Below are 13334 nucleotides of genomic sequence, written 5' to 3' on the forward strand. Positions count from 1 at the left end.
ATGAAATATTACTGTGTATTTTGATTTCCTATTGAAAGTGCTTTTGCTCAGGGTGATAGCTGATTAAGCCTTACTCCATTATATTGTACATATGAGATGCTTAAGTAGATCCATTAATTCTGCCTTACTCCCATTTTTCCATTTTGTTTTCCACTGAAATTTAGCATTCAGTGAATGGTTCTATCAAACCAATTTGGGATGCTTTCCCAAATTTCCCCCCTTCTGATACAGTGTATTTTGTTAATCCCATTCATTTTCAGAGCATTTTATATAATTTTTGTTGCTTGTTCACATTCTTCCAAAACCCACAGTACTGTTTTTACACTGACCTTTTAGGGTGCAACCATTGTGAGAATGGGTACAGTGGAACAAGGTATATTCTCTCACTGTCAGCGTTCCAAATAATGCACCCATAGAAAACAAAACTCCGAGGCAGGCAGGTTCCTCAAAGAACAGTTTATTGGATATTTCATATTGGCACAACTGGTGAAAGCCGACTCTGAAATTTTCTGCAGCTTTCACCTGATTAAAAGTAAAAGTTTCCCCTCCCCCCCCCAAGTCACTGATCACACTGTCCAAACCAGATGCTGGCCGGTTGCTTGGTGACTTGCTCCTCCTCTGGCCAGCCACCTGTGAGAATGTCCTTGGTTCCCAAAGGAAAACTTTATTGTTTCGGCTACAAAACCCCATCTAACTATTTTTCTCCTCCCACCGTTGTGCGGCAACCCTGAAGTCTCCAAGATGGCTTCAGCCAAATTCACTTCAGGGTTGACACTCGCTTATTCAACTTACAGTGTGTCCTGAATATATAGTGAGGGAGGCTGGATTGGAAGAACATGAACATGAAATTGAAGGAAGAAGCATCATGAAACTACAGTATGCATATGTGGCCACTCTGATAGCTGAAAATGTAAATGGACTAAGTTCTCGTAATAAAAAAATCAAGAATTTACAAGACAAAACCTACAAGACAAGACAAAAAAAAAATCAAAAACTTGCAAAAAAGTTTGGACCTCTCACAGAGGTGACCAAATCAATTCTCTACTACAATGCCTCCATAAGATAGCTGGAAAGGTGCTGGTTATCACCTTTAAAGCGCTCCATGGCATTGGACCTGGGTACCTTCGAGACCGTCCTCTGCCCCCAGTAGCCTCCCGCCGGCCAGTCCGCTCCCACAGAGAGGGTCTCCTCAGGGTGCCATCGGCCAAATTATGTCGGCTGGCGTCACCCAGGGGGAGGGCCTTCTCTGTGGGAGCCCCTGCCCTTTGGAATGAACTGCCCCCAGAAATGCGTAAGATCTCCGATCTCCGTGTATTTCGCTGTGCCCTCAAAACCTTGTTGTTTCGCCAGGCCGGGCTATCAATGTAAAGATTTTAATTGGTTTTAAATGTGGGATTTTAAATTTGGGGGTTTTATAATTGAGCCAATTATTTAATAATTTTAATTATTTTTAATTTTTGTCTGTCTTTGTGCTTTTAATCAGGCTGTACACCGCCCTGAGTCCTTCGGGAGAAGGGCAGTATAGAAATAAAATTAATAAAATAAATAAATAAATAAAAAACAAAGACCTTAAAATAGAATATGAAGTTAAGTCAGTGTTGCAGCACTCTTCATGTCCATAGTCCAGAACTATAGAAAAAGAAACCATGGCAGCAGTATTACACAACACATTTGACCTAGCAAAATACACTAAGATTGAAATACCCAGAATTACGGATCTCATCAATCTCTGCCCCCCTACCTGTTTTCAGTTTGAATACCAACCTCCCTACCTGCTTTTGAATACCAATAAATCAGAGAAACACCATGGGATCACCACTTTTAAGACTCATAGGAGAAACCATAATGCATCATTTATAAATTATAGCACTCCCACATATACAACCAAATGTATGGATGCGGTATGTAGGCAATGCCTTTGTCATAATAAAAAAGGAATAACTAAGAGAACAAACATGTCCAAAGGAATAAAATTCACACAAGAAGAGTAACAATACCTTCCCTTTCCTGGATATTCTCATCAGCAGGAGAAATTACAGTGAATTAGAAACGCAAATCTATTGAAAAACAACCCACATTAACAAAAGTGCTCCGTTACCAACATAACCCAAACTGCCACAAGAGGCGCTGTATATGTACATTATTCAAATGATTACAAATGGACTGCAGTAATCCAAACATCAAAAAAAGGAAACAAAATCTACACAACATCTTTGAACAACAAAATGGATGCCCGTGCAATTTTTCAAAAAATTTAATGAGCACACATTCAGTGATCATTCATACTTGCAACAGTGCTGAACAAGTGGCCCTTGAAGCTCTGACTGTCACTGTGTCCTATGATCACATAATTACAATTTACAACCCTCCCTATCGGCTTCCTACAAAGTCAGTGGGCAAGCCAGCAGGAAGTTGCAAGTTGTAATGGCTGTGAAAATTAGACTCTGAAGAACCTAATATGTTTGTACTTCAGTGTTGAAAAAGACACTCGAGAATACCATAGATACTCAGGAAAAGAAACAAATGGATCATAGAATAAATCAATCCAAAATTCTTGTTTGAGGCACAAATGACCAGGCTCTAATTATCCTATCTTGGATACATTTGAAGACTAACTTTCTGCAGAAGTCAATAAAGAAGGAGAAAAGAGGACAAACGAGCAAAAACGATGGAGTTGACAAGTGATGATGGTCATTCTGTTTGGTTGCTAAGAGTCAACACTTACTTTTTGGAACTCTATCTGCCTGCCTGCCTGCCTGCCTACCTATCTACCTACCTACTATCTATCTATCTATCTATCTATCTATCTATCTATCTATCTATCTATCTATCTATCTATCATCTATCTATCTATCTATCTATCCCTGTATGATGTTGGGAAACACCCAGCTTGGCAGGGAAGTGTATCAAGTGCGGAGTTAGCCTTGAGTCAGTGCACAACTTCAAAAGGGCTAGGACAGATACCCCTGCCCAAATTCTTTGGAGCCTTATGTAATTCTTCTGAAGAGTAGGCTGCCAGATTCCTCTATTATAGGCAGAAAAAAATAAAATAGTTAGCTCGAACTCTGCATATGTGGATCTTGTTCTCACCCAACATACATTGTATCAATGTATTGTAGAAAGCCATCTTGGAATAGTATTTAAAGGTACAAGGCTAGAAACTAGGAGACTTATGAGTTGCAGTCTTTTTTTTTTTAATAATCTTTATTTACATTTCATTTAAAAAGAAAGAACAAACAACATAAAATGACAAACATAACAATACAACAATAAATATACGTACTTCCATATAGTACCATAGTAAACAAGTATTCGGTACTATAACTCTAAATTATATTCCGGAGAAGGCAGAACATCTTATATCTCTTAGTACATCACTTAGATCTGTCCGACCACACTTATCTTATATAGTATAAATTTCTCTTCAAATACCATTCCTCAACTAATGTGGGTTATAGATTCCTCTTTTCTAACCATTTATAAAGTTTGTCCCAAGCTAAACCTACTTGTGTTTGCTCTCTATCCTGTAATTTTTTAGTTAGCGTGTCTGCTTCCGCACATTCCAAATTTTTTTTTATAGCCTCCTCTGTTGGGATATTTTGGTTCTTCCAAGATTGTGCGTATGTCAGTCTTGCCGCTGTAATGATATGTAATACCAAATACCATAAGTCCTTTTTTATATTTTCCGGTTTGGAGCCGAGCAGGCATGTCTCTGGTCGCCAGTCGATTTTTAACACTAATATCTCATTGAGCCATTTTTTAATTTTCCCCCAAAATACCACTGCCTTCGGACATGACCACCATTGGTGATAGTAAGTGCCACGTTACCCTCCACATTTCCAACAATCCGCCGACTGCCCTGAGAACATTTTAGCTAGTCTATTGGGAGGCAGGTGCCACCCATATATATAATTTTATAGATATTTTCTTTATAGGCCGTGGATACTACTAATTTCATATTATCCCACCAGATCTCTTGCCATTTATCTAGGTGTATTGGATACCCAAAATTCTTCCCCCAAGCGATCATAGAATCTTTGACTATTTCTTCACCTATCTCTAATTTCATAAGCAATTTATAAGATTTTGAAATCATACCCTTTTCTTGACCCATCAAAATTTTATCTAATTCTTGTAATTCTCCATCAATCCCTCTTCCATCCCTATCCTTTTGGTATTTAGACTGGATCTGCAGATAACTCAACCAATCCATTTGCACTCCTTGGGCGATTAATTCCTGTTTAGACTTTAATCTCCCTTGTGCGTTCAGTAAGTCTTTATATGTTAATTTTTTAGCCACATTATATAAATTGGGATATGTCACTGCTTCTAAAGGTGCTAACCAACAGGGCGTTTTGATGTAGTACTTTTTACTGACTTTTTCCCAATTTTGGATTAAAATCTTTCTTAAATAGTGTCGGGTAAACCATTTACTCTGTGGGATATTCTCACGCCAAAGTGCCTTATGCCAACCCTGTTGTATATCAAAACCTTCTATCTTAAGGAGCCGATTGTTAGATAAGGTAATCCATTCTTTTACCCAAGTTAATAAAGCAGCTGAATAATAATTCTCCCAACATGGTAGTCCTAAGCCTCCTCTTTCCCTTACTTCTTGCATCATCTTTCTTTTAATCCGTGGTTTCTTCCCCTGCCAAACAAATTTCAATATTATTTGATTAAACTCTATAAAAAATTTCTTAGATAGACTCACTGGTGCAGTCTGAAATAGAAAATTGAACTTTGGTAAAACATAAGATTTTACTGTTGTAACTCGCCCTAGTAGTGAGAGTTGTATTTTACCCCATCTATCTAGGTCTTTTTTAATTTGATTTAATAATTTATTGTAATTGTCCTCCTGTATACTCGAACATCTATTAGTTAGCCAGATTCCCAAGTATTTAACTTTATTGACTACTTTTAATCCAGTTACCACCTGTAGCTGTCTCTTAGGTTCTTCTAGGATATTCTTAGTTAATATATTTGTTTTGTTTTGCCAGATTCCTCTATTATAGGCAGAAAAAAATAAAATAGTTAGCTCGAACTCTGCATATGTGGATCTTGTTCTCACCAACATACATTGTATCAATGTATTGTAGAAAGCCATCTTGGAATAGTATTTAAAGGTACAAGGCTAGAAACTAGGAGACTTATGAGTTGCAGTCTTACTAGGCATGATGCCAGCTGGATGACTTTGAGACAGTCACCCAACCTTAGGAAGAAAACAGTGACAAACTACTTCCAAAAATATTTCCAGAAGAACTTCATGGACCTGTCCAGACAGTTGCCAGGAGTTAAGACTGATTTGAAGGCACAAGGACAAAATTATTAGTAGTATCTAATTAAAACATGTTGTTTTGCAGATATAACTTGCCTTAATTATAACTATATTTACATACCTGTTTACTCTATTCAGAGTTTTGAAGCTGCAATATGCCAGTTGAAAGCAAAAGAATTGGGGTACAGAAAATGAATTTTATCTTCCTATGCGTTACCCTATCCTTAATAATTAGTACTGTTTTATACCGGGTGGGGAACATAGGGACAAATAGAGAAAAGTTACAAACGCCTTGCATTTATGTAATCTTACTAGCAGAGGCACTTCTAATCTGGTACCTTTCAGATGTGTTAAATTGTGACTGTGGTTATTCTTATGGATCACACCCAAGAAAATTTTGGATGGTGCTTATAAAAATTATATTTGACGATAGATGCAGGGTTACTCTAGCTGTTTCTTTTATATGCCAAAAGCATATAAAGTCCTTTAAAAGTCTTACATAATTACATGTGAGGTATTCTTTTTTGATAAGCCATATTCAGTATGAATCTTTGTATGTTATCTTTTACAGGTTGGATGAAAGAAGTTAAGAGAAATGCCAAGAACATGAAAATAGGTAAAATTTTAATTAACTTTTCACATTCAAATTCTAGAAGGCTTGCAGTATAATGGATTTACCTCCCACCCAAACTTAATTGCTGTTATATTTTCAATGACCACTCTCTTTGGTTGACCTCTAGGGAAAGTAGTATGATTAGTTTGTAGTACAGTCTAGGAAGGCTGCCTTCGTATCCTTATTATTGAGAATTGAAGGTTTACCTATACATTAAAATTATATAAATATTTCTGGAACAAATCTGAGAAAGTGTAATATACGTAAACTATGTTAATTAAAGAACTATTCCAACAGTTCTATGTTCCTATAATCACTTGTTTAGCAAACTTTATGACGGCTAGCAGTTCAATCCCCAAAACTGAATTCCATAGAATCTCATAGATCTTTGATTATTCCAAAATGCAAGTTAAAGTCTGGAGATCCAAAACAAATCCTGCAGTACATTCTGAATCCTTACCTGGCATACTATTAACTAATTTGGAACAAGGAATGCTTGCAGAGATGATGATGTTGGATAGGAGATACTGTAGGAAAAAGAAAAACGGCTGGTTGGATAGACTGAGTTAGCTTACCTTTGGGTGTTCCATGTATTCTCGCAACTAGGTGAATGAAATGAGTTATAAATGATGCTCAACTTTAAGATGGTGTTGAAGCAACTGGTTCATAATGCATCTATAGAGCCAAACCATTTTGATAACCATGGTGAGTGCATGATGGCGTAGCGGTTAGAATGCAGTGCTGCAGGCTACTTCTGCTGACTGCCAGCTGGCTGCAATTTGGCTGTTTGAATCTCACCAGGCTCAAAGTTGACTCAGCCTTACATCCTTCTGTGGTGGGTAAAATGAGGACCCAGATTGTTGGGACAATTTGCTGAGCTTAGAGAGGGCTTTAAAGCACTATAAAGCGATATACAAGTCTAAGTGCTATTGCTATAACAAAATAGATAAACTGTCCGTAAGTCCCTCAGTGGCTGCCTCAGAGAGACCAGGCTCAATTAAAGAGACTGACAATAGTTTTTAACCAACTATTTGAAAGTATATCTCCTCTATTACCAGACAACTCAACTGTGTTGAGTTCCACCTATGGGTCTTTAGGAAGTGGGGATGATTGTTTCAGAGGCAGTGTAAGATCTGCGTGTTCCTTCTACTGTCATTAACCAGATAACCCCTCTCCCTATTGCATAGGTTAATTGTTGTATATTTTACTTTTGATAGTACTGGTTGTTTACAATTACTTACTGAATAGTTATCGTTCTTTCAGTTTTGTCTTATTTTCCATGGTTTATATGCTTTCTTGTCATCCTGGCTTCACCCAAGATGAACAGTAATATACAAATGCATTAAATGTAAATAGGCAGGTTTCATCATACTTATAAAAACCAAAATTTTAATGAAAAAAAAATGATGGCTATGTTTTGTCCCTTTTTTATGTTTAGCCCCACGGATTTTATTTGAAGACTGGTCTTATCACGATTTTGAAACCGTATTTGGGAGTGAGGATGAGATAGAAGAGCTTTCTAATACTATGATTCAAATAGCCAAGGTAAAATCATATCCATTAGAACTAAAAAAAAACCTAATGTAATTGTTTAAGTGATAGTGATAGTAAAAAAAAATTACATTCAAATAGCACATTGTTTAGGTTAATTTATTTTGCAAATCATATTCAGTATTGAACAAATGAAAATGGATCTCTAGATGTTGAATACAGCTAGCAAAAGCATTAAAACCCCAAAGCAAGTTGAACATTTTTTGCAGGATGCTTAAAACCTTATCAGCAGTAAATAATGGGCTTCATAATATTTGTTGGTGTGGATTTTTTTTTTCTTACTCAAATTTTTCCATTCTTTTAGAGTGAAAACTTCGATGGTTTTGTGCTTGAAATATGGAATCAGCTAGGAAATCAAAAACAAACGTAAGCCCAGTTATTAAGTTGCATACCATTTTTGGGGGGAAAAGTATTTGAATTATTAAAGGCTGTGATGAAAATCATATTTATTTAAAGCAAATCTAATTGAAATTGTGATGATACCAGGGTTAAAAAAAAAAAAGGCTGAAAGCACAGTGTAAGGAAATCATTGTCACGAATTTTAAAGAACAAGTTTTCTGTTGCTATGGTTAAGTGTGGGAATTTCTTTATGTATGCTACTCTGGTAGTTTAGGATAATCTGGACATCACTGTAGGAATACTATAAAACGGGTCTCCAACCTTTCGGACCTCAGGGACCACTAAATTCATAATTTTAAATCCCATGGACCACTAACATGATCTGCCTAATGACTGGCTGGGTGGGCATGGCAAGGTGGTCATATGACTGGGTGGGCATGGCCAACTTGATGTCACTCATGTCGAGTGGTGCCTTGCAAGCTTCTACTTGCCTCTCCTCTCCTGCCAGCCCGGGCTCCTTATGGTCCCAACAGGAAGCAGTTGTTGGAGCTAAGCAGCCACTACGAGAAAGAGTTGGCAAAACAGCTGGCTCAGTTCAAATTGGATCTGACCGAGAAGGAAGCTCAGCAGAAGCACCTCACTGAGGACTATGAACATAGGCTTTCCAAGCAGAGGGAAAACCTGCGGGAGTGCAAGGCCAGGTACCAGTACTTGGAGGCTCAGCAGGCTGAGATGGTCAGTCAGGTTCAGGCCATGATGCAGTCCCACTGGAACAAGATCCTCCAGCTCTTCGCCACTAGCGGCACTTCCCTCCAGCCTTCACCCAAAGCCCCGCACCAAGAGACCGAAGCAGATCCCAAGTAGGAATTTCTGCCCCCCTCCGACCCACACAAAAAGACCCTGAAGGAGACACTCTGCAGCAACACAAATGTTCATTGCACATATCCGGCCTAGGGGCTATAGATTGAGGACCCCTCAATGATGTAGTGCAATATAAAAAATGCAAATAATTTTTCTGCGGACCACCAAAATTTTCTTGCAGACCACCAGTGGTCCACGGACCCCCAGTTGGTGACCACTGCTATAAAAAGTTATAAGAATGGAGATAATGTGATTCCTATGATTTGAAGCAGGATGCTTTCCTGTGAATTGAACAGATTTAGGCATGTCTGAGTTGAAGTATCAAATCAAATAGTGTGGGCTTTTGGGTTGTTGTTTTTAATTATTATTATTATTTTAACGAATACATCCAGTTCCCGTCATCTACCATGGTGAGATCTTGCAAACTCGTTTTCTTTGGGTTGAATCTGACTCCAAAAGTTCCTGCCTTTTAATGACAGAATTATCAACAAAGAAACTGTTGTTACTGCTGTCAAGTCTCCAAGATTAGAATTGATCCCCTGGTTGTTGTTGTTCACGAATTCCATGCCCCAACATGTCCCTTGCTGGACTTCAGAGTGCAATGTTTTTCTGTTATTACTTGAACAAAAGGGTCCTTAAATATTACAGATTTCAAGTAAATACACTGCTCAAAAAAATAAAGGGAGCACAAGCAGAAGACATCCGAGATCTGAATGAATGAAATAGCCTTATTAAATACTTTGTTCGTTACAGTGTAGTTTATACACTGCTCAAACAACTAAAAGGAACACAAAACTACTGTATGTAACGAACAAAGTATTTAATAAGGCTATTTCATTCATTCAGATCTCGGATGTCTTCTGCTTGTGCTCCCTTTATTTTTTTGAGCAGTGTATTTTATTACCTGAATGAGGTTCTTAAATCTGCAGAATTTTTTTAAAAAAGCTGTTACACTTTCAATAGCTGATTTTGGTGAAGCTGAACAATACATTAGTTGTATTTAAGAAAGTACCATGTGCAAATTATTTGGAAGAAGGTTGAGTATTGCCAATTGAAGACAAACATATGTAGATAGCGTGCTTATTTTTTTAACGTAACCAGTTTGATTGTAAAATGCATAGTGCCCAAAATATTTTGTGGGCACCTGGCATACTACCTCCTACAGAGATCATTCTAAGTAAGGTACCATAACTAAGAAAGTCCCTCTTCCTTATAGTCATTTAGTGTACTTGATGACGAATTTAGAAGAATTTTCAAAGGTTCACCACTGTTTTCAAGGCTTGACATATTATTATGTTCCATTTTTTTTTTTTTGAGGGATGTGATCTGTCCCCGTACCCACACACACACACACAGCCAGTCGAGGGTTAAGGAAACACTTTGGAACGCACCCAGTTCTTATCTCCGACTTGGCAGCGATAGACACACCGTCTGCCAAGGGATTTTATTTGCACAAACAGACAGATAAAATACGAACGTTCAAGAAAGTCCAAACAGAAATAATATTCCTCCCAGCAGTTCCGGACGAGGCTTTAGTGACTCCAAGGTTTTGCTTTGTTCGTCACAAAAGATCCTTGACCACCACTCTCTATTATATAGTCTCTGGGGTGTGGTCTCTGGGGTGTGGTCCAGTGACTCAGTGCTAATCCCTAGCACACCTCCTAAGCTGCTGCAAACGTTTATCACGCCTTCGGAGGCGTGCGTCCAGGAATGATGTCTCATTATCACTTTGACTGGAATCAGCTGTCTCCTCTCCCTCGACCGGCACTTGAGACAATGCCAGAGGGGAGGGGCCTGGAGAGGGAGGCCTGGCTGACTCCTCTTCCTCATGCTCGGAGCTTTCTTCCTCCGATGGGACAGGCTCAGAGGGCGGGGCCACAACACTATCCCCCACCGCAGGGCCCTTCCCCCGGGTCTGACGGTCGGGATGGGGTCGGGACGGGAACTGTTCGTGGAAAGCCCGCACCAGGTCAGGGGCCTGAACGGCAGACGCGTCCACCCAGGTGAAATCCTCGAGCCCGTACCCCTTCCAGGCGATGAGGTATTGGAAGCGCCCCTTCAGCCAACGGGAGTCCCGGATACTGTCCACCTCGTACGTCGAGGCGTCGTCCTCGTCGGCTGCGGCTGGGGGGGCAGGCGTCGGCGGGCGGCGGAGATGGCTCGCGGGGGCCTCAGGGACCAGGAGGGACCGATGAAAAACAGGGTGGAGCCGCATGGAGCGGGGTAGAGTCAACCGGTAGGCCACCGGATTGATGACCGCCTCGATAGGGAAGGGACCGATAAAGCGTTGGGCTAGTTTCCGTACCGGCCGGTCCGTGGGGAGGTGTTTCGTGGACAACCACACCCGATCTCCTACTTCCAGCGGTGGTGTCGCCCGGCGGGCGCGATCGGCGAACCGTTTATAATCCTCTTTCGCCCGGATCAGCTGCCGCCGCACCAGTTGCTGCACCGCCTGCAGCTCTGAGAGGAAGTCCCGGGTCTCGGGAACAGGGGAATCCATGATGGTCAACGGGAAAAGCCGTGGATGGTATCCGACATTGGCATGGAACGGGGTCATCTGGGTGGAGGTGTGTTGGGAGTTATTAAAAGCGAACTCCGCCAGGGGAAGGTACTCGGCCCAGTTGTCCTGCTGCTGGTTGACAAAACAGCGGAGGTACTGCTCCAGTATGCCGATGACCTTCTCCGTGCCCCCGTCAGTCTCCGGATGATGTGACGACGACAGGCACACCTGCACCTCCAGCGCAGCCATCAGGCTTTTCCAGAAGCGGGCCGTGAACTGGGCCCCGCGGTCCGAAACCACCCGGTCCGGCAGGCCGTGGAGGCAGAAGATATGTTGCAGGAACAAGCGAGCCGTGGTGCGGGCCGAGGGCAGGCCGCGGCACGGGATGAAATGTGCCATCTTCGTGAGCGCATCCACCACCACGAGGACGGTCGTGTACGTAGCGGACAGGGGCAGGTCTGTCAGGAAGTCCATGGAGATGGCTCCCCACGGTCTCTCCGGTGTCGGCAGCGGCTGGAGGAGTCCGGGAGGGGGACCGGACGCGGCTTTGGCCTGTCGGCACGTCACACAGGACATCACGTAGGCGTGCACGTCGTGCCGTACCCGAGGCCACCAAAAAGTCCGCGTCACCAAGTTCAAAGTCTTAAAGAAGCCGAAGTGCCCCGCCGCGGGGTTGTCATGGCACTGGTTCATGACGAGGGCTCGGAGCGGACTCGTGGGCACGTACAGCCGACCCCGGTGTCTGAGCAAGCCCTCCTCCACGGTCCATGGGGACGCGGGACCGACGTCCGCTCTCCGCTGCTGCGACCAGTCATCCTGTCGCTGCGCTTCCAGCACCTGAGCCCGCAGGTCCACCGGTTCCTGGACCGCGGCCAAGGAGTCTGCTGGCAGCACCGTCCGGGGGGGAAGGGAGTCCTTGGGGCAAAAGTATTCCGGCTTACGGGATAGCGCGTCCGCCCTCTGGTTGAGGTTGCTCGGAATGTATGTGACGTGGAAGTTGAACCGGGCGAAAAACAACGACCACCGGATCTGCCGCTGGTTCAACTTCCTGGCCGTGGTGAGGTGCTCCAGGTTCCGATGGTCCGTCCGCACCTCCACCTGGTGTCGGGCCCCCTCGAGGTGATGTCGCCAAGCCTCGAACGTGGCCTTGATGGCCAGCAACTCCTTTTCCCAGATGGTGTAGTTGCGCTCGGAAGGGTTGAGTTTCCGGGAGTAGTATGCGCAGGGAAAAAGAGTGCCGCCATCCACCGGAGCCTGTAGTAGCACCGCCCCAATCGCCACATTGGACGCGTCCGTCTCCACCACGAACGGATGGTGTGGATTGGGGTGCCTCAGGACTGGCTCCGTGAGGAAGGCCTGCTTGAGGACCTCGAAGGCCTGCTGCTGTGGGGGCCCCCACTGGAATGGGACCTTCTTCCGAAGGAGCTGGGTCAACGGCAAGGTCAGGGTGGCGAAGCCCGGGATGAAGGTCCGATAGTAGTTGGCGAATCCCAACAGACGCTGGACGTCCTTCACCCGACGCGGGGGTTCCCAACTGCGCAAGGCCTCCACCTTGCGCGGGTCCATCGCGATGCCCTCGGGGGTGATGATGTGCCCGAGGAACTCTATGGAAGTCTGGAAGAAGTAGCATTTCTCCAACTTCGCATAGAGCTGGTGCTCCCGCAGGCGTTGCAGGACCTGGCGGACATGCTGGAGGTGACTTTCCGGGGTCCGGGAATAGATCAAAATGTCATCCAAGTAGATCACCACGAACCGATCCAGCATGTCCCGGAACACATCGTTCATCAAGTGCTGGAAGACCGCGGGGGCGTTGGTCAATCCGAACGGCATGACGGTATACTCGAAGTGTCCGTACCGAGTGCCGAACGCCGTCTTCCACTCGTCCCCCTCTCTCACGCGCACCAGGTTGTAGGCCCCTCGGAGATCGAGCTTAGTGAAGATCGAGGCCTCCCGCAACCTCTCCATAAGCTCTGGGATCAGCGGCAGGGGGTAGCGATTTCACACTGTGATGGCGTTCAAGCGCCGGTAGTCGCAGCACAGGCGCAAGTCCCCCGTCTTCTTTTTAACGAAGAGGACCGGGGCCGAGAGCGGGGAGGTCGAAGGCCGGATGAACCCACGGGCCAGGTTCTTTTCCAGAAAGTCCCGTAAGGCGGCCAGCTCGGGCTCCGACATGGAGTACAGGCGTCCCGAGGGCA

The 13334-nt window shown here is 43.5% G+C and overlaps 1 protein-coding gene across 1 annotated transcript in view; it reads left to right on the plus strand.

The window, feature by feature from the left end:
* Positions 1-13334, plus strand: part of CHID1 (chitinase domain containing 1) — a 117122-nt gene that overhangs the window by 13871 nt on the left and 89917 nt on the right. The window contains exons 5-7 of the mRNA XM_034416840.2: positions 5847-5891; positions 7327-7433; positions 7744-7805. Of these exons, the coding sequence (XP_034272731.2) occupies positions 5847-5891; positions 7327-7433; positions 7744-7805 (214 nt within the window). The remainder of the gene's footprint in view (positions 1-5846; positions 5892-7326; positions 7434-7743; positions 7806-13334) is intronic.

The sequence above is a fragment of the Pantherophis guttatus genome, chromosome 1 (assembly GCF_059756535.1).
Source record: "Pantherophis guttatus breed Tessera chromosome 1, ASM5975653v1, whole genome shotgun sequence".
NCBI classification, from domain to species: domain Eukaryota; kingdom Metazoa; phylum Chordata; class Lepidosauria; order Squamata; family Colubridae; genus Pantherophis; species Pantherophis guttatus.